The sequence below is a fragment of the Hydra viridissima genome, unplaced genomic scaffold, assembly GCF_058129835.1.
Source record: "Hydra viridissima isolate aposymbiotic clone 2 unplaced genomic scaffold, HvirCarnegie_v1 scaffold_15, whole genome shotgun sequence".
Taxonomy (NCBI): domain Eukaryota; kingdom Metazoa; phylum Cnidaria; class Hydrozoa; order Anthoathecata; family Hydridae; genus Hydra; species Hydra viridissima.
The window spans coordinates 3,193,422-3,221,247 of NW_028324314.1; the positions used below are offsets into that span (position 1 = coordinate 3,193,422).

Consider the following 27,826-nt stretch of genomic DNA (forward strand, 5'->3'; position numbering starts at 1 on the left):
TTCATTGTTCATAAAGAATACATTCTGCTCAAACCTCGATTTCAACTTCATTAAAGGATTTTTATTTTAAATCCTTTTTTATTAAGAGTAATAAAACTAAAAATCAAACCCTTTAATAAAATGCAAGTTTTGATAAAATCAATATGACAGCAAGTATGGCGCATTTAACCTTTTTAATAACTCTATTAGGTCGTAAGTATATCTCAGATAATTCCTTTCATTATTATGAACTACTTGAATTAAATTGTTTTGCGAATTTGTAATGAATGATGAGCAAGATTTAATTAACAAAACGGTAAAAAAATTTAAAAATTGATTTTAACGCAGTTAATAGAAATGCACAAAATGTTGTTCAACTTGTGTTTGTTTTAAAATCTTCATGTATGAACCGTATTGACCGTATTGTTTTGCTTTTTCCACATCCCGAGGTTACCTTGAAAATGCAACTTTACAATGTTTACTAATCATCTGATTTGCTGTACCCCCATTTACTGGGCTCGACTCATAACAAATTAAATTAAAAACTACAAAAAAAGATGGCTGATATATGAGCACAAAACATGGTGACTTATTTGTGATAACAAGTATTTCAAACTTTTAGAAAATGTCTTTTATTCACGCTGTCCTGTGACTCACTCTTCCTCTCCTCTACTTAATTGCCACAGTGCCTTGTGGGACTTGGTACCATTTAAACTTAGAACGTTTGGTTTTAATATAATTTATAGCAATGTTTTAAAAACCTTGTAGTTGGATTACTTGCCAAGCGTTGATACATTTTTTTTTTTTTCTGTCAGCATTCTTGATTCAAGTGATGTTTTTTTTATAATTTGTATAAATGTTTTCAAACATTTTATGTGCTTTGTTTCCTTTTAAACTTTGTTGCAATTTAAGATTATTCAACAATTAAAGACAGGGATGTTAAAGTTTATCACAGGAACTTTCTTTCTTAGAAAAAAAGAACTTTTAAACCATTGAGGTAACGTCACGTTAATGCTAAAGGCCTTTTTAAATTGAGAATATTCGTTATTCAATAAGATTACTCATAAAAACGTGTATTTGTAAGATAATAACACAAGTAACAAGTTGCATTATGGAAATGGAAGTCACTTTTGAAGTAAATATAGAGGAAAGAAGTAGTTAAAAAGAAAAAAGCTGGCTGCTTTAAAATGGGGATGTAAATAGTTTTCACAAATTGTGGCATTTATACAGTTCAGTGAAAAGGGATATATGGTTTTTATACCATTAGTGATAATATTAATGATTATGGGTGTACACATGTTTTCAGCGTAGATATAGAGCGGGCATGGTTAGCGTCATTATTTGTATTCATACTTTTATTGTTTTTAGGTATAGTCTTTTATTATAGTATTTAAAAAGCTGAATTAGTTTTTTTTTGGCTAAACTTTTGGCTTTACCCACATTTTGTTGTTGAATTTGATTGTGGATCACGTAATCAATAACTTAAATGTCTGCTAGTATGTAATGCTGCTGGAGTAAAGGAGCTAGTAAAGCATTTGCCTAATAGGTGATAAAACGAATCCAAATTGCTCACTTAAATTCTAAGGGATGACAGCCCAACTAAACCAGGTGGGTCATCTCGCAAATTAACTTGCAGCATCTGTTAAATTCTTGATATCTGCTTTAAAAAACTCCAAAAATGATCAACATCAGCACTAAAAGATTGCAAGAAGCCCCTTTAAATACCTTTCATTCTAATTCCTTTAGTTTCAAACAGTTCTATTGTCATTGAAATCCCATTTCAGATAAACTCATTTCTAAAACTAATATTTTTTAAAAAATACTCCTTTGTTACGTATCCAAAACAAATTTTAGAAACGAACTATAGGATTTAAAGATGAAATACCAATATTTATTGTTTAACCGTTTTTTAAACCCAACAACTTTCAGTTATGTATATAGTTTTTATCCTATAATAAGCAATCTGAAATTAATTTATCTAGAGAGATATAAACATCATATGACTATATATACTGCTTATTCAAAATGGCAATGATGAACGAAAAATGGGACGTTATGATAACCTATAATTGGGAAACAGGTAAAAGTTACGCAGATGATTTGTACAAGGCTCTGACTGCTAGAGGCTATGCTGTTTGGATGGATGAAAATAATATTCAGGGTAACATAGGATTGGAAATAGCAAAAGCTATTGCGAACTCCGAACTTATTTTATTCCTGATTTCAGAAAAGTATGAGAAGTCACCTTATTGTAAAATGGAATACAGACTTGCTCATACCGGCAAGAAAAAAATCTTGCCCATACAGGTGGAAAACTACTACCCTGCCGAATGTTCCGAATTGCGTTTATACATAGTAGGGGAAATATGTTATAAATTGTTTGAAGATAAAGAAAAAAACATGACGAAAATAATGATGGCAATAGAGCATCGTATTGGAAATGGAACTTTGAAAAATCCTCCGAAAGGTAAGTTTTGTTTGGATCACAGTTTAAAGAAGTTAGAACAGTTTCTGAAAAAGCAATTTGTGTATTTTTAGTTTATGTCGAGTTAATGTTGTTTTTTATAAACTAGCATATGGAGTTTCAATGCGATAGGAGGATAACTTGTAAATTATCTACCCATTCGAAAAATAGATTGGAATTGGGTATGGCAATTTTCATTTTTCGAAACTCACTTTTGTGTAAACCAACCGCATTAAGAGTTTTTATTGTTCAACTGTGTACCTGTCTCCACAACACAAAAGCTAGTTAATATTACCTGTATTATATTTAACTTCTCAATTTCAAACATACATGGCTGAACACCAAGATAAGTTTCCATACACTCAGAAAGTGATGCTTTGACAGCTCCTGAGTAAGGGCATTAACTAAAACTAAATTGAAATTTATAAAATAGTAACTACTAGTGGATTGAAATGATGTCATGGGTGACTCAAAAATATCCAGCTGGTTTACAAGATGTCAAATGTAGATAATAATTTAATATGCTCCTTTTTATTGAACTTTATAAACACAAATATTTAAGGTTGGAAATTTCTTTAAGATTACAGTAACTGTGTACCTGTAATCTTAAAGAAGGTTCTTAAAATTTCCAACCTTAAATATTTGTGTTTGTAAAGTTCAATAAAAAGGAGAATATTAAATTATTATCTACATTTGACATCTTATAAATCAGCTGAATATTTCAGAAACAATTCCAAAAGTGGAATTGCTTCTGAAAAAACAATTTGTTTTTGTAGTCTATGTCGAGTTAATGTTGCTTTTTATTAACTAGCATATAGAGTTTGAATGCAAAAAGGGGATTATTTCAATGATGTTTTTAAATTATCCACCTGCTCAAAAAATAGATAAAAGTTGGCTATAAAAATTTTCATTTTTCAAAGTGCACATTTCTTTAACGCCCACCTCTCTCATTGAACATACAAAAAGTTCTTCTTCATTTGAACATACAAAAAGTTCTTCTTTAAACCCTACAAATTCACGGCAAATTCGTATATTTATGTTGCACCTGATTTTGAAAAGTTTTGGCTAAAGCCTTGTGATTATTTTGAATATTATTAACAGAATTTTTGGTGTTTTGGCCTAAACGTTGAGGGAGACAATAAATCCATCATGATGTTTTTGCATATACACCACCAACAACATTTATGTGAATGACTCGAGAAGTAACTTGCTGTTTTTTTACTAAACTACGTATTTATTCATAATTTATGGAATGAACTAGCTGGCTAGCTCTCTGCTTAAATTTTAGTGTTGTTATCGACTTCGACTAAATTGACTAAAAGTCTACTAGTTGAAAGTCGAAATTAGTCGACTTTGAAAAATCGAATAGTCGATTTAATCGACTTTGGGTTTCCTACTAATCGACTAAAAGTCGATTTAGTCGGGATTTTATCCTAATATCCTTATTTCTATTTTTTCACCTGATTTAATTTTATCAATCTTTAATAATATTATGATGCTGACCAATAAGTAAAGAGATATCTTTATAAGTAGTTTATCTTGTGAAGATAATTTATTTGTAAAGATTGAGCCAAACGTTTGAATATCATTCAAATTGGTTTTTTTAATTTTACCAAAATATCTGAACATTGAACCTAACTTGCTGTATCACATAAACTTAACTCTTAATTACTGTATGTACCACCACTTCATTAATGCTTCCTTTTTCTCATTATAGTAACCAGTTGATGCTTTTCAAAACAAAATGTTAGATAATGTGTTATGGTAGTGTAGGGCGGCGCTAGTTGAGCAATTTTTACTAAATTTAAAAGATCTCTTGAACGATGCGTCGGATTAATATAATTTTTTCACTATTAGAAAGAAAATTTTATCTACTAAAAATTGCTTAAGAAAAAAGAGCGTTTTTAGATTTGTTTGAGAAAATATTCGCTAAAGTTTACCGAGCTGCTCAACCAACCCCACCGGGTTAAGTTGAGCTGCTGTGTAGGGTAAAATAAATATAAAGCTAGAAAGTTATAACTTTTTTCTTAACTTTTGATATATACATATTATTTACTAAGTAATATTTAAGTTATAATAAAATTTAAAAGAAGCAAAAATTTTATAGTTTCAAATCGCATACTTTTCAAAAAAAGGCTTTCAGATATTATTTTAAATTGCTAAGAGTATTTAATAATGATTAATTTAAAAATGTTTATGGACTTTAAAATGTTTTCCCAGCGAAATTTGTTTCTCCATATCCCATAATGCCGTTTTATTAGTTAATTTTATTAATTAATTTTTTTCAAACCTGCTCAACTTACCCCGACTAGACTAGGTGACACAAAAGTGAGGTTATAAAAAGAGCTATAATACTTTGGGAAAAATGGCTAAGTATAATCGAAAGTCAAGTAAATGGGTAAAACATAAACGCTTAAGTGATGTCAGATAACTGTTTTTTTTAGAATGTAAGAGAAAAATAGCAAAAAAAATTTTTTTTTTTGGTCCGAAATCGAAAAAGTGCCCGTGCATCTCACTTGACCGCGGTCCAACAACCATTTGATGCGCATTGTATTACCATTATATATAAATACCTTTCATCCATTAGATGTTTTGTCATTTGATGCGTAGTTTTTGAGATATTTTAGTTGCCCAATTTGCTCCTATGCTCAACTAGCCTCGCCCTACCCTACTCAGTTAAGGATGTAAAAATATTTTATAAATCTGCCACCACAAAAAAAGGTTAGCTTCCTATCTGCCCCCACCTATCTACGCCACTGTTTTTTATTTTTTGTTATAATTTTTTAAATTTTGTTATTATTAATTAAATTTTTTGTTAATTTTTTCCTTTAATTGTTATAAAACAGAGATATAAAATGCCCATCCTTGATTTTTTTCTTTTCTTTGTGATTGTTATTTCCGTTTTATTTATTTTAATTATTCAAATAAACAAACTGTCAAGCAACATTTAAGTATATGACTATAATAAAATTTTTTATTCAAATATTTCGACTAAATCGACTTTTAGTCGACTTAGTCGATTTTAAAAATGTATTAGTCGATTTTAAAAATGTATTAGTCGACTTTGAAATATACATTAATCGATTTAATCGACAGTCGAATAATTTTAAAGTCGTAATAACACTATTAAATTTACTAATAAGGAAAACCATTTACTTTATAACTTATTTTGGAATAAGAAATAAATTTCATATAGGAGATCAGAAAATACTAAATTTAAGAATTTGTCTTACCTCCAAATGGTGTAAAGGGTTCCAAGGAAGTTGAGGTGACATCTTTTTAAATTGAATTTTCTTTTTTTAGAAACACATACACACACGCACGAACACAAACACACACACACACACACACACACACACACACACACACACACACACACACACACACACACACACACACACACACACACACACACACACAAGAAAACATAATAATACGACTTCTCTAAATACAAATATATATTTATTATCAGAAATTTTTGATGGATTATGGTTGCCAGTATCATCAGCTTGTAAAATTATTTTTAATTGTTGTTAGTTGAAAAAATTAAATATTGATGTTAAACAACAATTAAGTAACGAAAATAATTTTAAGAGCTGATGATGCTCATAACCATAATCTAGGAAAAATTACTTATAATAGATTCTTATTTATAATTAGAGAATTTGTATTATTTGATGCTTTCTTATCTATATAATATACACTCTTATACAAGATGTCAACATTCAAGTCATATATATATATATATATATATATATATATATATATATATATATATATATATATATATATATATATATATATATATATATATATATTTACTTTTTACAAGTTATCTCTTGATTTAGGTATTCCCGACTTATTAAAAAGAATACTGGTAGAAGATCTTTCATTGGATTGGAAAAAATTTGCGCGTTGCACAAGTTTTAGTAATGTTGACCCTATCATTGATTTGCTTGAAAATGGTTTGAAAGATGTGAAAAGTAAAATGAGCTGCTTTCTGGATAATCTATACCAAGTTCATCCATATGACTATATGAAATTAATTGAAAAGTCTGTGAGAGATTTGGAAAGAAATGATGTCATTCATAAATTAGGTCTTGGTAAGGTATCAATTTTTCAGTTTTCGTGTATGTATTTTCATTGGAATGCTTATTTCCTTTTCCAAAAAAATCGAATTTGCATTAAAGATCTAAATCAAGTATTGAAAAAAATCATTGTCTTGTTTGTCAAAAATATGCGCTAAAATAATGTTCAATTCAACTCCTTTTAAAATGATGAACTAAAAGCTTCTTTTCAAGCTATATCTAAATTGTAGAGGAACATTTATCTTCAAAAAAATATATCAAGAAAATTACTTAAAATAATTCTTAGTTATCGATATTGTAAAAGCTGGGAAAGCATAGATTTTTCTCCCCTTCCACCTTTTCCTCATTTTCTCCATTTCCATTTCCCTTTCTTCTTGATGCTCCCCCCCCCCCCCCGCCCCACCTCCTTCTCCCAAACAACTATAAAGTTATTTAAAAGTTGCATAGTTAACTTTTATTTGTATTGTAAGCCTCAGTAGAATGCAAGTCAGAACTTTATGTCACTTCTACTTTTACTGCTTTTAGGTGTTGGACTTCAATTCAAACGATAAGCCTTTACTTCGATTTTCTAAATTAATCGTTACGGTATCCACGTTGGAAAATTTAACGTTAATTACATAGTTAGCTTTTAACTTTGTAACTTGGATTATTTTACTGTAACAAAATCAAAAATAAAATTTAGAAATTTTATAAAATGAAAGTTCTCTAACTCTTGGGAAGTCAAAAATATAAACAGGTTAGTTACGAATTAATAAGAAGGAAATAATGCGATATAAAAAATTATAAGCATTTTTTTTATAATTAACATCAAGATATTCAGCTTTCAAAAGAATTCCACGACCGATGAAAACATTCTTTTCACGTGATGGTGAACCGCTTCAAATTCATAAATACGTTTTCGAAAAAATGCAAAAGGTCTTAACTGGAATGTATGGAATAAGAAAAACCTTGCTCACTAGAAAATATGCAGCAAGTTACAACAAGTACTTTGAAATACATAACTACATAACTATTTAAATCATTTTCAATCTCAATGGAATTACCGAAGGAAGGTATTCTCACCGAAGTGGGAACGAAGTCTGCAGTGACATCAATCGACTTAGTTTTAGAAAAAATAAAAAGCTCTCATGACAATCAGTAGAAATTTTAAACCATTTATTGTATTGCGACTGGCCAACACATTTTAAAGCAATTAATTCACAACATTTCAAAATAGCTGAATATAAAGAAAAAATTTTTAATAAGCAAAACCAAGTTTTTGATAAATTGCTTGAAAATGTTTATTAGTTATTCGTAGCTTGATCGCTTCGACAATGATAGTGACAGGTTTGAAATGCACAAAATGACACAGCGTGTAAATATCATCAAAAACGTAGAAAAATAGCTGAAATATGCAACAAAACATGGTAAATTTTTAAAAATTACTGTTAAAAGACGGAAAAGAACACATTGATGTTAGGAAGCATTTCTATAACCATTTTCTCCACATGTTTCGTACTAAAAAACCAAAAATTTGCACTGCGTTACATCAACAGAGTGAGAGAATCTAGTGTTTCATACCAAAAGAGGTTTTTTTCAAGAAGCAATACACTTGCTTGATGTTAAATCTTATGAAACTGAGAATTTTCGTAACTTTAGATGCAAAACATAATTAAGCTTACTGTTTGAATGAAATGGAAAAAATTAAAAAGATTAAGAAATTTTAATACTAAGTTGAAAAAATGCGAAATTTTTTTTTTGGAATCAATTATTCGTGAACATTGGTTACAATACACAATTTAGCAATCTGTTCGATGAGTATGGAAAAATATAATGAAGCTTAAGTTTATTATCAAGTTGAGAAAATGCGAGCTGGTATTTTAGTAAATTAAAAAAAAAAAAAGAAGATATTTCAGTAAAATCATTTGGTAGTTTTACTTAAAGCAATTGGTAAAACTACAATTGAAAGCCATAATCAATTCAGAATTAATTTCAAAAATGCTGTGTATGTTATGTATCGTCGTTGTCACAAGCAAAACGCGTAAGTCCAAAAAAATAAGTTTTACTGGACATACAAAAAACTGTTTATTTTGTCAATATCATTTAATCAGCTATAAATCTTTGTGAATTCAATTATCTTGTAACAATATTTGAAATATAATTAAGCAATTTTTTTTTTAAATTTTGAAGTTATTTTTAAATTTTGGGCTGAAGTGATTTGCCTCAATGAACTTTGAAATTTTTTGACTTAAGTGATTTGCTTGCAACGACGACGATATGTTCCTTCCCCTGACTTTTCTGAACCAATCGGCCTCCAGGATTTCTTACGGTTTGCACAATTATTAGGCCTGAGTTTTTAGTTAACCGCGTATAAACCTACGATGGGAATAATCTATTTTTTTCAGCCCATAAAACTATCAGCAAATTAGAAAAGTAAACATGAAAGAACATTTTTTTATGTCAATGTATGCTTCATGCGTTCTATCATTCCTGTATTTTTTGGAACGTTGTGTAATGCATACTCTTTAAACTAGATGGGTATAAGAATTTTATTATTTGATTAATTAACGGATGTTGCTTAATATGCGCTTGTGAAAAGCATGATTAAGATATTTTCGGGATTAATCTAAATTTAAAGATTTCGCATGAATAATATAATTCTTCTATTTTTCCTATTACTTTAATTATCCTTTAATAAGATGGAATCAATCTTTGATTTTTAATTCCTTGATATTTTAGTGTAAAGTTTTTTTCTTTAAGCTAAAAAAACAGAGTGTAAAAAAAAATGTTAATTTATTATAATTACTATCATAAATCCCAGTGTATTCACTCATTGTTGTGCAGGATCTTGGAACTTCTGATCAAGTTTAAGTTTTTGAAAGAATCTTGTATTCATAGACACAGCCACTTGTTGACAAAGCTTCTGTGAATGTTTCCATGGTTTCCCAGCACAATCTTTGCTGATTGAGACCACCATCTGTGAACAAATGATTATCTTTAGAAAAAACAAAGTTATGAAAAAAAGTGCTGAAACTTCACATCTAGGATCAATATAGCTTCATGATAGATCAGAAAATGTTCTAAAATGATCTTTGAGTGACAATCTAATGCCGCTCTATGCTAGCAATTTGTTTGGAGTACACTTGGAAGGAATATCTTTCAAAAATATTCCTTCCAAGTGTACTCCAAACGGTTTTCTTGCAGTTTTCTTGCAGTTTTCTTGCAGTTTTGTACAAATCAAAGTTGTATTTTTTCTAAGAAGCAAAAACATTTTGGCATGAATAGGAGAGAAAAGAAATGCAAAAAGTGATTAAGGGGTTTGCTGTAATCGATGCTGACTTATCCTCCTGACATGAGTAATTTGAAAGCAGATTTAGAACATAAAAAAAGGAAATTCTTAGCTCATGAACTTACTTCTCATTAAATACCATATTATTGATAACTTATCTTTTTTCCTTAATGTTCATTTGCATGAATCATCTATGTATATAAGAGTATTTATGTAAATAGTACAAACATCATTTCTTTTTAATATATCTTAGCATTTTTTTTATTTTAGCTACAATTACTATATAAGAAGCAATTTCTCAAAACTGGTTATTGAAGCCTGCTTTAATATTTCACATTTTTTGATCTAATTTTTTTTTTACAGAGGTTTGTTTTGTTAGACTGATTTTAAATGATGTTGCAAAAAAGTTTGCACAGTTATGAAAACATAATCATGATGTTGGATATAAAAGAAGTATCAAAAACTATAAATAAACATATTAGCATTCCATAACTAATGTGATACATAACAAATTTTTTTGGGTGATTTGCACAATAACACCATTACCATGGTTTTTGAAATTAAGTGAGCATAAGAGTACCCTGTAAAGTGAAATATATTTCTTTTTATGGTTTTTATCTCAAATTTAGATTCTAATGAAAAAGTTAAAAATATTTTGGTTGAGCGAGTATCACCTGGTTGGAAGAGGTTTGCTCATATTACTTTTATAAATGGATTTTACAACATTGTAGAACAAATTGATAAAGAAAATGACAATGATCAAATTAAATTGGAGTTATTCTTGCAGAAGCTTTTTGTAATCAATCAATCGAACTATAATGAAGTGATTGCTAATTCTCTTTATACCTTGGGAAGGTATGACATTTTGTGGGATGTTGCACTGTATGGTAAGAGCCTAATTTTCTTTTAGAATAAAAATAATTATAAAACATAGTCTACTCATTTTAAATTTTCAGTAAATTTGTTTTAAAGTTTTGGCAGTTAAGTTTTTTAACTATATGTTGAATTTAATTAATTTTTTGTTCTGTGTTGTTAGAAAACTAAAGAATGCATCAAAAGTTAACACATAGCTAACTTAACAGTTAAACAGGAAAACAATTAGGTTATCTTTGCTTTTGAAAGTATTATGCCAGTGTATTCTTTACAGAAGATGACTTTCTGAATGATGTTGAAGTGTGAACTCATGAGAGAAGTGTGGCCATTAATAGGAAACTTTTGTTGCATAGTTTTTTTGCAGGAAATAAAATTTACAAAACCATTTGATTAACTGCTGATTCCATTGAGCCTGATTGGCTGGTATTGTAATAGAATAAAAGCACTTCTGTTAATCCAGTGCCTCATTACTTGTTGACCTGTACATATTACTTAGATGGATTAGAGGTTTTTGTTCACTCAAAGATAAAACTGGTCATTTGTTTGATGCTTGAAGTAGCAGATATTATTTTCAAAAAAATTATGTTACTTGGCATAACTGTAACCTCGACTTGATTATCAGTAAGAACCTCTTCTTCAAACCTTAAATTTGTGTTCAATTTAAAATCATCAAAAATATTCTTATTTCAAAACTTACTTTAATTCACTCTTTATAACATTATCAACAAGATGAAATTTTATTTTAAAATCAAAGATGGTTTGTCTGGGTTTAATCTATTTTTTGGTTGTTTATCTTTCATTTAGAAAATTTTGAGAAAGTTCAGACAATTTTGATTGAAGATGTTTCAGCTGATTGGATAAGATTAGCTCATGGAACCTGTTTAAATGACATTGATGCTATTGTTGAACAAATTGAGCAGGATTATGAGGATGATAAAGCAAAAATGGCATCATTGCTTAAGAAGATCTTTGAAATGGAACCATTGCAATACAAAAAGATTATTGGAAATTGTCTGAGTAGCATAGGAAAGTTCGATATTTTATTTGGTGTTGCATTAGATAGTAAGGGTGTTATATTGTGTTTTTTATAATGTTTGTTAAGGTTTGTGGCTTTCTGTGCTGTTTTATAAAAATTTTGTGTTTGATTCAATTTTTATTGGAATGATATTAAAAAGTTTGATTGTTCTAATTTTCAGTTTAATTACTTTTTAGTTAACTTACTTTTATGTTATTAAGTGTAATAACCATTAACGTTTACATAAAACTATTAAAATGACAATAAATGTATATGTAATGTAAATTAATATAATGAATTAAACAAGTATAATTAAATTTTTTCTAAAGAATGATATCAAATACATACATATATTATATTTGTGGAATTGAATGTGGTTTTTGTTTAACTATAGGGTTAAAAAGTTTAAAATTGACTGAGGTTTAAAAATTTTAAGTTCAATAGAATCATGAAACTGCAAATTTACTGTTTTGCAGTACTGCAAATTTCATCAAAAAAAAAAAGAAAAAAACTAACACTTGGAAAGGGTTTTTATTTAATAGATTTCTTGATGTTAAAATTAAATGATGTTTATTTTAAAGTAAATTTAAAGTTTGAATAAATATTCCATAAAGTGTAAAAATTTTCTTGAAAATTTATTTTTATGTTCTTAAGTTTTAAACAGACAGTAGTCTTTCTTTCACATGTTAATTATTCACTGTAAGACAAACTTTTTAATTCTGTAGTTGCTAACTCATTCTAAATTTAGTTCAAAGGAAAGTAGGATTTTTACTACTTGCAATTAATGAACTTTTTGTCCCAAGGAGTAAATACTTGGAATGAAATATTCATTAAATGTTGTCACCATCTTGACTTGTTTGGGAAGAATAAAGAACTTCCTGCAAGTTGAAATCAAAATGAATTCAAAGTATTAAGAAAAATACCTATTTTCTAGTGAGCTAGGTTTTTCCTATTATGACAGTATGCAGTTGTTCAAAAATATAAAGATCATCTTCTTGAAAGATTTTTGAATTGTGCTGGAAGTCTTTTCTGCAACTTGTATTTGTCTTGAAAAACAAAACACTTCTTTTTCAGAATATTGATATAACTTTTCTTTTTAAAATAAAGAAAGTGTTGCATAATTTGCATGTTTTTTTTTCTTTTAATACTCAGTATTTGAAATTCCAAACAAAATAAAAAGTTTCTCAAAGATGTGCACTATGAACAGAAGAATTAAGAGATTTTTCATAAAAAAACTATGAAAATATATTGCTTTAGAAATCTTTGTAAATTCAAAAATTATTTATTTTTTTTTACTCTAAAATCTTTTCATAGCATCATAGACTGTTAAAAAAGAAAGATTTATTTTTGCATAATGGTAATGCAGCAGGTTGAATTATTAAAAAGCTCTCTTTCTTTTTAGGGAATTTTGAAACAGTTTGTGGTATACTGGTTGAAACTATGTCACCTAACTGGAAGAGATTGGCAAATTACACTTGCTTACATGATATTGACAGTATTGTAGAACAGATTGACCAGGGTTACAGCAATGATAAATTAAAAATGGATGCATTCCTTAAAAGGCTTTACAAAAGTGAACCTTTAGCATATAAAAAATTGATTGCAAATTTTCTCAATGGTGCAAGTAGATATGATGTTTTATTCACACTGGGTTTAGTTGGTGAGAATCTGTTAGTTATGTTTATTTTAGCTATTCTTCAGTATTATTCATGAAATACTTAAATTATTTGATTATGTTGTGTTCTTGACAAAAAACATTTTTATGCTTCTTTTTTTTTTCCCCCATTTTGAAACTCGAATAAATGAGCTGTCAGTTGCCAATACCCACAGTTTTTTAATTTAGACAAAGTTTTAATTTAGACAATACTCGCAGTTTTTTAATTTTCACAAAGTTACCAAAGTTTTAAGTATTATATTTCATTATCATTTTTTCATAATTTTTTTTTTATTTTTTTGATCCTTTTACTCATTTGAATATTTTTAGAAAGTTCTGAATCAATAATAAAGCTATTGCTTGAGCATACATCTGCAGACTGGAAGAAATTTGCTACTTATACCTGCTTATATGAAGTTAACTGTATGATACAGGTTATTGATCTTGAGAATTATAACAATCGAATGAAAATGACAGCAGTCCTTGAAAAGCTTAATGACATTAATCCATTACAGTTTAAGGTATTGATTGAAAATTGTCTGGTTACATTGAGAAGGTTTAGTGTTTTATCTGCATTTGATGAAGATGGCCATTTTGAAGGAGAAACAATAGAAAAAAAAGACGAATCCGTTATAACAAAAGGTAGGTTGTTTTGTTTGTAATGATCTTTTGAACATATTACCTAGTTGGCATTTTGTTGTTTTCATTTTTGATTTCATTGAAAACATTGCAGAAGTTAGAGGAACTTTACATGCGTTTATACTCAAGTTTTGAATACATTGGCACTGCATTATTGCCAAGACTGAAAGTGTTTATTTTAAATTTAAATGGCTTTTTCTTAGAAAATGATGTCTATTTATTTATAGATGTAATCACCATAAAGTTAGAACTTAACTAGAAATATATATCCACAAGATATTGTGGGGTTGCTCCTCTGTTTCTCCTAATAATTCACTACTGGTGCCAACATCAGCAATTCTGCCTTAAGTCCTTCAAACTTTTCTCTAATGTTAATAAAGCTTGCCTTCTCTTCTCAATATCTCCCCTTGGTTTTAAATTCATCAGAATTCTTAGTATTTTTTTTTACTTTCTAATAAAGCTTTTTACTTATTTTGATTTGTCAGCCCCTTGATAGAAATCTTTGTGTTAACACTTGAAAAAGCAATATAATCAAATAGATCCTAATAAAAGATAAACCAATTAAATTATATCTGTTTTAAACTAAAATAAATTTATTAGGTAAATTGCAAAATATATAAAGCAATTTATTTGCATTTCGCTTTTTCAAGAGAAATGAAATAAATGTTATGTTAACCTTAATTTTAGGAGAACTCTTGCATGAGATCATTATAGGAAAAAGAATTACATAGAGAAATCCTTTAAGGATTTTGAGTAAAAAATAACAGAAAAGAGTTCATCCCATACAACTCAGATCTATGCATTCTGACTGCTATCATTAAACTACCACTCATTTTATGCATAAATAATGGCTTCATCATGTATGATCTCTTCAAAGTTGGTTCCTTTCTTTTTTAGAAGCACAACACTTGTTCTAAAATTAAGAGCTACAAAATTTGCTGGTGAACTAAAATAATTATTCTCAATATTTACAACTCCACATAGAATTACCATGTAGTTTTGCCCTTTTCTGATTAAAAAAATTTTTTTTTTTTTGACATTTAAGATAATTTAAATTTAAAAATACCGCAGTTGCTCTATTTAATTTTTAAAATTTTTTACCTTAGTTTCAGAGCATGAAAAAGATGAAGTTTTGATTGAGCGACTATCACCTGACTGGAGAAGATTTGCTTTTAACACTTACTTAAGTAACGTTTACAGTATTGTAGAACAAATTGACAAAGAGAATGAAAGCAATAAGTTAAAAATGGTTGCATTTCTCCAAAAGCTACGTGAAATCAATCCATCAGGCTATAAAGAAGTGATAGCAAACTCACTCTATAATTTAAGAAGATTTGATATTTTATTAGAAGTAGAAATGGATGGTATGTTATCAATTTTATGTCTGCACAATAAGTAGTTAAGTTTATGTCTATTTATTAGGTGGTAAATTAATTTTATGTAGTAAAATATCTTGACTTATTAAATTTGTTGTTTAAATGATTTGGTGACAAATATACTATATACTGTGAAACTTCTTTGGTGACATCATAATCAAAAAGTCTTATCTAGTTTGAACCATCTTAAAGCTTGTAATTTATTTAAACTTGTTTAATATACCAAACTAAGATTCTCAACTTTTAGCTCCTGATAAAGCTTATTCAATTGGAAGTGACACTAAGCATTTATATTTCTTTCATATTTCTTGCCTATTACAGCATCTTTAACTGCTTCAGTTTAGCAATAGTTTGCTTTGCTTTATATGTCTTCTTGAAACATACTCAGTGCACAATGGAGTGTTTTAGAATACTAGTTTTGATTTGATATTTAAATTTTTAAATAATTTAAAGTCTAAAATAGCAGGCTTATAATTTGAAATTTATAATTGCATTTTTATTTGTTTCATTTTATTATTGATTTTATATTTTGTTTTTTTTTCTTTGCTTTTTTTTAGAAAATTTTAAAAAATTTTGTACCATTGTGATTGAAAAAGTATCAACTGATTGGAAGAGATTTGCTCGTGAGACTAATCTAGTAGACATTGATTCTATAGTTGAACATATTGATGTAGAAAATGAGGATGATCAATCAAAGATGTCATCATTCCTTGAAAAGCTCTTTGAAACATGTCCATGTGAATATAAAGTGATTATTTCCAACACTCTTACTGCTTTAGGAAGATTGGATGTTTTGTTTGGCATAACTTTGAGCAGTAAATAAATTTCAGCATTTTCAGAAACTCAACATTTGAACCAAATGTTAATATTGAAGGTGATGTTTACTTCATAGTGTATTAGAATATTATTGAAGTAAAAGATTTGTTCTCTGTTTAGAAAATTACAAAACACTTCAAAGGGTCCTGATTGAAAAAGTATCACCTGACTGGAGAAGATTTGCGCGGCATACTTGTGTACAGGACATAGACAGTATTTTAGAACATATTGACAATGATAACCAAGATGACCAGTCAAAAATGGCCTCATTTCTTGAGAGACTGTATGAGATCAGACCTATTGATTATAAAGATTTAATTGAAATGTCTCTCAATACTACTAACCGCTTTGATGTTTGTCTTGGAGTTGCATTGGATGGTAAAGAACTGTAGTTTTGTAGAATATTCTTTTAATATTGTGTTATTGTCATACTAAAAGGTGTAATGATCATTACTTGATTGTTACAATCATCATTTTTAGTGTAAGTTTTTCAAGCTTCTTCTTCATCTTAGGATTTGAAAATCACTTTTTCTTTTATTTTATTACGAAAACCAAATTTTTTAAAAACATATTCTTGACTTGAATTTAACAATATCTATTGCCAAATCCTAATAAATAAATAATAAAAAAAAAAAAAAAAAAATAGAGTTGAAGGTTTTTATTTCAGAATGTTTGATTTTTGGGCACTCATTTTTTGACATACAGTAAGATACTGAGGTCTTGATGAATAACATTTCTTAATCGTTATTCTTCAAACAAAAATTTATTACTATTTAAAGCAGGTAAAACAATTCATTTTAACTAAAAATTAAAACAATTCAATTAAAAATTTTAATATCCTTTTAAATATTATTTTCGTTTTTATTTTTTAATTTCTTTTTTTTTTATTATTTGTTTTAATGACTCAGTTTTTTTTTTTCTAGAACATTTTGAGAGTGTTGAGAAAATTTTACTTGAGCATTTATCTTCTGACTGGAAAAAGTTTGCATATCTCACTTGTTTGTATGAAGTTGATTATATCATAGAACACATTGATCATGATTATGATAATGATCAATTAAAGTTAATGGCTTTTTTAAAAAAGCTATTTGAACATGAACCTTTACGTTATCAGGAGATCATAAAATACTCATTGATAGCTTCAAAAAGATACAGTGTTTTATATTTATTTGAGGACCAGAATGCTAAAGAAGAAGAAATATCTTTATTTCAGACTAAAGGTATTTTTAAAAAGTAACTGTTTCAATTTTTGGAAATAATGACCTTTAGAAATCTATTAATCAAATTGATAAAATACAAACTGATATTTTAGGAATCAATCATCCATCAGTAATGAATGCAAAAAGTAATATAGCAGACTCTTTTAAAGAAATGGGAAAATATGATGAAGCTTTAAAAGTTTATTATCAAGTTGATAAAATACAATCTGATATCTTAGGAATCAATCATCCATCAACATTGCATACAAAAAATAATATAGCAAGCTGTTTCAAAGGAATGAGGAAATATAACGAAGCTTTGGAAATTTATAATCAAGTTGAAAAATTACGAGCTGACATTTTAGGAATCAATCATCCATCAACATTGGTTACAAAACTTTGTATAGCAGACTGTTTGGATAGTATGGGAAAATGTAACGAAGCTTTAGAAATTTATTATCAAGTTAATAAAATACAATCTGATATCTTAGGAATCAACCATCCATCAACATTGCATACAAAAAGTAATATAGCAAGCTGTTTCAAAGAAATGGGGAAATATAACGAAGGTTTGGAAATTTATAATCAATTTGATAAAATACAATCTGATATCTTAGGAATTAATCATCCATCAACATTGGCTAATAAAAATAATTTAGCTATTTGTTTGGACGAAATGAAGCAGGAAGAAAATGAAAGCTTATCTTGTAAATAATTTTAGGTTTCATAAAGTTAATTTTTTACTTGCAAGACAACATTTCTAGTTTGTTTTCTTAAAGTGTTATTTTGCACACGATAAATGCTCTGTTTGTAAGTCAGTAAAGTTGTTCTGATATTTTCTTTCTACTGAAAGTCAGTAAAGTTGTTCTGATATTTTCTTACTCACCACAAATTTAGCCTTTTAAAGGTTTTCTTTTATTAGATTGTAATATCTTGGTAGATCTACCTTTAGTAGAATACTTTGTGGACACTTTTTGCTAAGTAATTTACCCTGCTGCATAAGCATCTTTAGCGGGAAGTTTTTTGAAATTATATTTTGATTGAAACTAATTGAAGTTATGTTGCTGACCTTTGTAAATGTATATAAAGCAAACAAATTAGTTTTTTGAGATTGGTTTTTTTTTTTTTTGTGCACTCCTAAAAGACTTTTTTCCACTTGAAATGACCAATCTGATAAGTCAAACAATAGCAATCCATTAGAACTTCTCAAAAACCATTGCATTAGTTTTTTAGATGTGGAAAAGGATTGAAAGTTCAGCATTGCATCCAACTTTGTTTCTCCACGTCCTGTGTGACGAGTTTAACTCTTTTATCTTAAAACCTACTCAACTCTTATGTAGTTTTCTTTATGAAGAAGATGTATCCAGTTCAAATAAAGATTTCTAAAGCAAGAAACAAACGATTTTTCTCCCATCCTCATAAACTTTTTCCATATGTTTTGGTTGGTTCTTAGAACTTTTTTAGTCTGTTTGTGATATTGATTAGGTTAACTTTAATCAAGAAAGAAAACAATTTCTCAGTTTTAAAAATAGAAATTTTTTAAAAAAAACATTTCAAAAAAATAACGTAAGAATGTAAATTATGTATATATTTATGCATACATGTACATATAAATTTATGCATTAATGCATGTATCTATGTATGTAGGCATGTATGTACACAAAGCATGAATGTATGTATGCATGTATAATTTGGAAAATAAATTTTTTTAATCCAATTAAATATTATATTTTCACATTTATTTGCTTTCAGATAAACGCATAACACTCAAAAAATATTATTTTAAAAAGTACAAGAAGATGCAGGAAAATTGGTGTTTAAAACTGAACATTTTTAAAACAGAACGTTTTTAAAACAGAGAAGTTCAATGATATGGGTTTTGAAAAAGAATTTCAAATGAAACCTAAATTGCTCTTGATTTCTGGCATAACTGGTATTGGAAAAACATCTTTTCTTAACATGTGTCTTTTAGATTGGGAAATGAATCTTTATGGAGCAATATAGATTTGGTGTTTTATTTTGAATTCACCCAACTATTTAGCCAATTAAATCATGATACTAGCATTGATGAACAAGTTCAAAAGTTTTATGCTAATATTTCAAAAGACTGGAACAACTTTTCAAACTTTTCAAAGTTGTTTATAATTGATGGGTTGGATGATTTCTCGAAAGTGTCCCCTTTTATAAATGCAGTAGCAGAAGCGTTGAAAAGTCCAAACAACAAATGTATTGTTGCTGGTAAATTTAGAGCTATAAAGTTGCTTAAAGATAAAATCAATGCTATACTTAAACAGGAAAAAAAATCCATGCACATAGCATCATTTCATGTAACAGGTCTTAATGATTATGAGATAAAAAAATATATCGAAAATAACACGATAAATAATTAAAAGGAAATGTTAAACAATTTTATTAGAGCATCTCACTTTGTTAAAGCCTTAACAACGTAGCAACAATGTAGCAATAGTGTAACATTGCTCATTGCTTATGCAGATTAATTTTACAGATAGATTTCGAGTGAATCTGTGGCTATCAGTTGTCTCTAGGCAATCCCATTAGTTGTTCTTGCTTTTGCTCTTTTTTTAATTCTGTGAAAAACAATTGTTTGTTTGAGAACCTTTTTAGTGTGTACTTTCTCATTTTTAACAAGGGTGGATACTCGAAATCTTTATATTGCTTTCACTTACTCTTGTGCTTAAAAGTATTTCAAAGATTGATATAATTGAAGATTAAAAAGACAGTTATGACAGTTTACTTAAAAATAAACTGAAGTTACGTAATCTTAGGATTTCATTACATAGCAATAACAGAAGAGTGTTATTTCCATTAGGGTGGTGCTCAAAAAACTTTTTCAAAGTAAATTGATGGGACAACCTCTATTTTTGTTCCTTTTAGCATAACAAACTTATGTGCAAAATTTGAGAAGGATATTTCATCATTAAGGGGTGCCACACGGGGTTGAAAGTTTCACTATGGTTGACGCTAATGGCTGTAAGCACTTTAAAAAATTTTTTCTACATAAACTATTTTAATTAAAAAGTTTTTAAATAACAAAGTATTGAACATTGAAAACCATGAAAAAATAACTATAATTTCAATATCATTTTAGTTTTTCATTTTGTTTTGAATGGAAAAATGACTATTTAGTCCTGTTTAACAACAGTGGATTTCTTGGCATCTGGAAACTGTTTTCGATGCTCAGACACAACATGGAGAAGTGCTTGCTTTTGTCCTTCATCTTTTGTTAGAATTTGGTTAAAGTCTTGGATAAGAGCAACTCCTCTCTCTGCTCTGTCATTCACAACGCTCAAACCGGCTACAAAATGCTTAGCTGCAATAAAAACTTGGTCCTCGTTCCACAAAGATGAATCCAATTCGAGCCAAGAAGTTGAGATCCCCAGTATAACAAAAAACCTCATGGTGTTCGAGTTAATGAAATCAGCAAGCTCTGATGATGAAATGTTGTTTTCACGTAGTTGAACACGTTTTGCAGGAATTCCATTTCCAGTTTTTGTTTTCATTGCATTTACCATCTCGTATTTTGTAGCTGCATCAACACGATCATCAAAAAAACTAAAGGCAATCAGTTCCTCACTGAGGTACCACATATGACGAGACAATGCCTTTATCGCTACATTTGCAACATTTAAATTTATTGTCCTGAATTGTGTGAGTCGTTTAAGGCACATGAGATCATTCAGTGGAGCTTGAATGGACAGCGAAGCAGTAAACCATGAGTTGAGATAGACAAAGCAGACAAAAATATTCAAGAAACGTGATAAATTTATTTCACGCTTTGTCATGCGAAACTGGGATCTGAAGAGAAAAATTTTGATTGAATAAATAGCCATGGCCATCCATCTGGCCCAATGCATAGCCCCAGGAGCCATAAAATGAACCCCGCGAGGAGGAATATGACCCAGGTAGATCAAAGACAGTTCTAAAAGTTCCCTATAATCATCACGAGGCTGGTTCTCTGTCAGCAAGCAGTTTTGAATGAAATCAATAGCTTCTTTCATCATTTCTCTGTTGCTGTTAAAAACTAAAGCTGTTTCAGGATCTGATATACCGTCTTCATATCTGTCACGACTGACTTTTCACAATTGAGATATTCCACTGCAAAAATGTTAAAAATGAAAAATTTTAGTTAAAATAATTAATTTGGTAGTCTGATAGTGATAAACATACAAAATGGCGATTGGGTGGCAAATTACAAGGAATTCTGGGATAGAAAAAATAAGTAAGTGGGCTGCAGCTAAGTAATTGATATTTAAGCACTATAAAAATTTAACTATTTGAATGTAACAAATTTCTAAAAATGCTATGAAGTAAAATTTCTGTTTTTTTTATCTGTATTTGGAAATTTATAAATATTTTTCATATACAGAACATTAATTAGTTGATAAATTTAACAACTGGTCAGATTCTCAAAAAAAACATAAAGAGTACACCTCATTGAAAAGACATCTGGTTGTGTTCAAAATGGATTTACAGATAAAAAAATTTATTTAAAGATTTCAATAATATTCAACAACACATTAATTTACACGGCTATCTTTTCTATCGCGTACATGTGGTTTTATCAGTTGGCATGTGGCACCCTTTAATGAAAGAATATTTTTATGAAATTTTGCACATGAGTTCATGAGATCAATAGGAACAGGACTAGAGGTTGTCCCAGACAAAATCTGAACATTTAATTTTTGACTACCACCCTAATTTCCATGTATGTAGTCTCCAATGTGCTTCATGACATATTTACAATAATCATACAAAAGCTTTATTTCCTTCTCAAACCAATCAACTGGTAGTGACTTAAACTATTACAGCACGGCCACCTATTTCTGGCCTCACATGGCTACTGTCACTACAGATTCTTTCAACCAAGGACATGTTGTATTGACTAGCCAACTTCTAATCTAAACCAATGCGGCAGGTGGGTATATAAAAATTTTAAGAAGTCTCTCCAACAATTTTCAGACAACTAATTTCTTACAACTTTACTTGAATCATGGGGAATTGGGTTGTTTATGGTTGAGCATGATTTTTAGATAACTCTAGCTGAAATCTTATAATGTTTTTGGTATATTCATAAGTTAATTTTTGATATTTTGGCCTCAGCATTCTGGCAGACAAATTCATTATGCTAAGCTTATTTTCTTGCATTTATGTAATTTTATGATATATCATTTATGTGATATGTGAAGTTATTTGCTATACTTTGCTAAACGACCTATTTACTCATAATTTATGCGAAGAATTGGCTAACTAGTTCCCTGATTTATATTACTAATGGAAAAAACCTATTTTAAAATTTATTTTTAATTTATAAAACAAATTTGATATAAGAAAATAAAACCTTTGCATAAATTTTTAAAAACTTGTTATAACCCAAGTGGTCAAAATAGTGCCAAAGAAACTAAGGTCACATATTTTTAACTTTGCGTTTTCTTACATACTTCATTAATATATATGTATATTAATATATATATATATATATACACACACATATATATATATATATAATATATATATATTTACTTTTTACAAGTTATCTCTTGATTTAGGTATTCCCGACTTATTAAAAAGAATACTAGTAGAAGATCTTTCATTGGATTGGAAAAAATTTGCGCGTTGCACAAGTTTTAGTAATGTTGACCCTATCATTGATTCGCTTGAAAATGATTTGAAAGATGTGAAAAGTAAAATGAGCTGCTTTCTGGATAAACTATACCAAGTTCATCCATATGACTATATGGAATTAATTGAAAAATCGCTGAGAAATTTGGAAAGAAACGATGTCATTGATAAATTAGGTCTTGGTAAGGTTTCAATTTTTCATTTTTTGTGCATGTATTTTTATTTTCAATTTGAAATAACCAATGAGAGAAGTCAAATATTAGCAATCCATTAGTACTCATCCAAAAGCATTGCATTAATTTTTGAGAAGTTGAAAATGGATAAATGTTCAGCATTTTATCAATCTTGGTTTCTCCACGTGCTGTACGACAAGCATAACTCATTAAGCTCTTTCTCTTATGTACCGACTCAACAAATATGCAGTTTCATTATAGAAAAAGATGTATCCAGCTCAAAAATAGTTTCCTAAAGTAAAAAGGAAACATACATACATACATACATACATACATACATACATACATACATACATACATACATACATACATACATACATACATACATACATACATACATACATACATACATACATACATACATACATACATACATACATACATACATACATACATACATACATTGTTACATACATACAGTGGTTGGATCCTTGTATGTATGCTTTATTTCCAGTATAAACTTACTAAGTCAATCAAATTTTACTAAATTTTAAGTATATTTACTTTCAGATAAGCGTGCAGCACTCAAGATGTTTTACTGTAAAAACTTCAAGCAGACAATGCAAAGTCGGCTCTTAAGATTAACCATTGTTAATACAGAGAAATCTAATTACGTGGGTTTTGGTAAAGAATTTCATATGAAAACTAAACTATTGTTGATTTCTGGCGCAACTGGTATTGGAAAAACATCTTTTCTCAATATGTGTCTCTTAGATTGGGCCAATGAGTCTTTATGGAGCGATATAGATTTAGTGTTTTATTTAGAGTTTAACCAACTAAATTGGTGCCATGACACGAGTTTTGATGAACAAGTTAAAAAAATATACACCAAAATATTAAAAGATTGGAACAACTTTTCTAACTTTTCAAAGTTGTTTATAATCGATGGATTGAATGATTATTCAAACGAATCCCCTTTTATAAATGCAGTAGCAGAAACGTTAAAAAGTCCAAACAACAAATGTATTGTTGCTGGTAGATTTAGAGCTATAAAGTTGTTTAAAGATAAAATCAATGGTATACTTAAACAGGAAAAAAAATCCATGCACATAGCATCATTTCATGTAACAGGTCTTAATGATTATGAGATAAAAAAATATATCGAAAATAACACGATAAATAATCAAAAGGAAACGATAAACGATTTTATTAGAGCATCTCACTTTGTTAAAGCCTTAACAACTGTACCATTTTGTTTAGAAAAAGTGTGTGCAGTTATTAGTGCTTCTTCAATGGAAGGCAAATATTCTTTTAACAGCTGGACCGAATTTTACAGTGACATTTTTTTATACTTTTTGCAAACTCATGTTAATAATTCAGTAGAAGTTGTGAAACAGTTTTTATCAGAAGTTTGTGAGCAAGCCTTTCGTGATTTGAATCTAAGCAAAGCCAGTTTTTCTATTTCTGATTTACAAAAGCTAAAAAGTTTTAATGAAGTTGATTATAAACAATTTGAAACTTTCTTTGGTAATCAGCTTGCTAACCACTCCTTTTTGATTTTTTGCGCTTCTATTCATGCATACATTCATTTAAGTCCTAAGGAAATTCTAGGCAACAATAAGTTACACGTTTGTGTATCAATGATCTGCGGAATAATGAATTTAAAAGATAAAGTTAAAGGAGGTATTGGAGACTATTTTCAATCCATAACGACGGGGTCAAATGAAGAAAAAAAGAATCAGTTGCTTTACATGATTTGTGGTAAGTCTAACTGCTTAATGATTGGCTTGCTTAATATTTTTTCAAGTTTAAAGTTTTATATGATGAATTTGTGTGGTGATATTTGATGGTAGGAAACGTCATCGAAAAACTAACTTTTTGAAAAAAATTAAGATAAATGATTTTAAACTTTTTATTTTTTAGTATCTTCACTCCTTTGTTATTATCTTACTATTAATATATATTACTATTTTTATAAGGTTGTATAAAGTTTGTGTTACATTTGTAACATAGTTAGATGAATATCTTGATGCTTACGTTTTGACATGATTTATTTAGAATCTCTTCCAAAGATGGCGCTTTTCGGTATGCAAATTTTACATTTATCTTTCTATGTTTTATCGTTAGATTAGACATAAGATTATGTGAAACTATTTTTGTGCTAGTAATCTTTAGATTAAGTCTGAGACTTGTATGAGATAAAAGAATAAAACGAGAAGTAATCCAAAATAGTTTTAAACTATCTAGGGTGTAATATTTCAATTATGAATGTTGTTAAAGATGTCTTTGTAATATTTACATGTAGAGATAAAGGAGACGAGAAAATAATAATGTATTTTAAATTACTGTCAAATACTTGTTTTTACAATAGAAGATGTTTAAGAAATTTTACGGAAAACGTCTAACAGAGGGGCCTATAAGTGCGATTCAATATAAACAAATCAAATTTAACACCGTTAAATTTAAACTCTTCAAGTAAACAATTTGAAGTTGGATTTTGTGAGGCATTTGTCAATGCAAAAATGCAAAAAATTTTAAAAAAAAACGATGTAAAAAAGAGAAAATTAAAGAGAAGAATATTGCTTTAAAAATTTTGACTGAAGGCCAATATTGTAGAAGCTGTGAAATTTAGTTTGAGCCGAGCAAATGTTTACAAGCCTCAAGTAGATTCAGAAAATGATGAAACTGTTTTGTGTATGTCAAAAGGATATCAGAACAAAAAAACTGAAAATTTTTATTGAGTTTAAGCTGCGTTGAATTCCTAATAGGTTGTTTTTGCCAAAGAGGCCATTCCATCCTGGTAAATAAAGCAAAGGCTGATTTATGAGGATTTGGGACCGATGACTTTTATGAATAATGATATACAATTTATTATTGTGAATGATTTGCAATAAATTTGTTTTAAGAGTTTTAGATTAGAGCCAAAAATAGCATACCATTTTATAAAATATATATATAATATATATAAGATTTCAAATACATGGGTAGATAAATAGTATGCAGAGATTTTAATAAATTTTTTCGAATGGTTTTTAAATTGAGTTTCATCTTTATTACTTGCTAAAAAACACTATTTTATAAAGAAATTCTTAGTAAATACCACGGTAGTATACTTTTTTAAACTTTTGATTGGTAGAAAGTTTTAGCATTTTTATTGGTTAAATGATTTCAATCGTTTACATAATCATCTTTTTTTTTTTCATTCATTAAACGGATTTGTAATTTTTTCATTCTTTAAACCCATCTAAAGAATGAAAAAAAAAGATGGTTCTATGTAAACGATTGAAATCATTTAACCAATAAAAATTCTAGCTATAGTTTTTTGTAAATATATTTGTTTTATATTTCATTTAATCAATAAAGTATTACAAATGTAATTTATTTTAATATTATTAACAAAACTTACTTTTAGCATTTTATTAAAGCTTACATATAATTACGACTTCTTGTTTTATATGAACCTAAGGTTTTATAAAAGCTAAAATAGAAATGGATAATATATTTTTTCTTCCCCAATTGTGATCTTTTTCAGGTGAAAACGAGGAAAAAGAGTTTTTCATAGAATGCTTTTACGAAGTACGAGCTACCATCACCGATAAAATGAAAAGAAAGATTAAACGTCGAGAGTGGCTGCTTCTTATATCCGATGAAAACGAACCATGGAAAATAATTCAACAAAAGTATTTCTTCAACAACTTTCTTGCTGAAAAAATGAAGTTGAAGTATTTGGGTGTTAAGAAAGTTTGCTTATCCTCGGATGAAATGGAGTTAATCAAAGAGTGTTCGACAAACGTTTCTTGGGTCATCTTAAAATCCCCGGTGAAGATCGAAGGGTGGGTACCAACCAATGATTTTAAACTCTTGTGGATATTTATAGATAGCAACTTCACAGAGACGGACTTCGAATGGTTTTATCCATGGATTAAGCAGTGTAAAAAGTTGCGTCTTAATATTGGCAACAAAATTCCATTCATCAATAGTATATATGAAACAGTTAAAACATGCTCAAATATCAGGAAGTTGAAGGTCCGCTACTGTGATGAAAGAATTAACACCATTAAAGACTTTAAATCATATATAAAGAAAATCTCTCAATCAAGCTCATAATTGATTTAAGATTATGTTTAGGCTTGTGCTGATAAATAAATCGAATCTAAAAAAATAGTTCAAATTTTATTGGTTGATATTGTACAATAAGTCTTTGTTTAAAACTTATTAAAACTGATTAAAGAAACTTGAGAGCTTTTTTGTGACTTAAAAGGGAAAAACAGTTTTGAATTTTATCAAAGTTTATTTTAAAAAATTTTTTATGAAACTGAAAAATTGGTTTTAGTTTAGAAAAATAGTTAGTGAGGAAAGGGGATTAACTCAAAAACACATAAATCTAAAAGAGAGAAGAATAAATAAATGGAAACTCGTTTTATTCATGGCCACAATATGAATGTTCGATTCTTTTTTCTTTGTTTAAATATAACAAACTAACAAATTGTAAAAGCAATGGAATTATTATGATTTTGAAATAGAAATTTATTTAAGTTTGTCGCAAATAATTCCCTTGAATATATGACTTTAAAAGAAAAAAAAGCTAAGATTCAAATATGCTTTTAAAACTACGTAAAATGCATTTAACTGTGAGCAATTT

General features: G+C 28.4%; 1 protein-coding gene across 1 annotated transcript; it reads left to right on the forward strand.

Moving 5' to 3' along the window:
• Positions 1–1,936: 1,936 nt before the first annotated feature.
• Positions 1,937–27,418, forward strand: LOC149878212 (uncharacterized). The gene is made up of 15 exons (XM_090073126.1): positions 1,937–2,446; positions 6,292–6,546; positions 10,429–10,686; positions 11,477–11,734; positions 13,090–13,347; positions 13,672–13,983; positions 15,087–15,344; positions 15,914–16,171; positions 16,293–16,550; positions 17,096–17,392; positions 17,485–17,940; positions 22,939–23,193; positions 23,755–24,945; positions 25,243–25,269; positions 26,717–27,418. The coding sequence occupies exons 1-15, from the start codon at positions 2,005–2,007 to the stop codon at positions 27,289–27,291; spliced, it is 5,358 nt and encodes a 1,785-aa protein (XP_089929252.1). The 5' UTR covers positions 1,937–2,004; the 3' UTR covers positions 27,292–27,418.
• Positions 27,419–27,826: the final 408 nt, after the last annotated feature.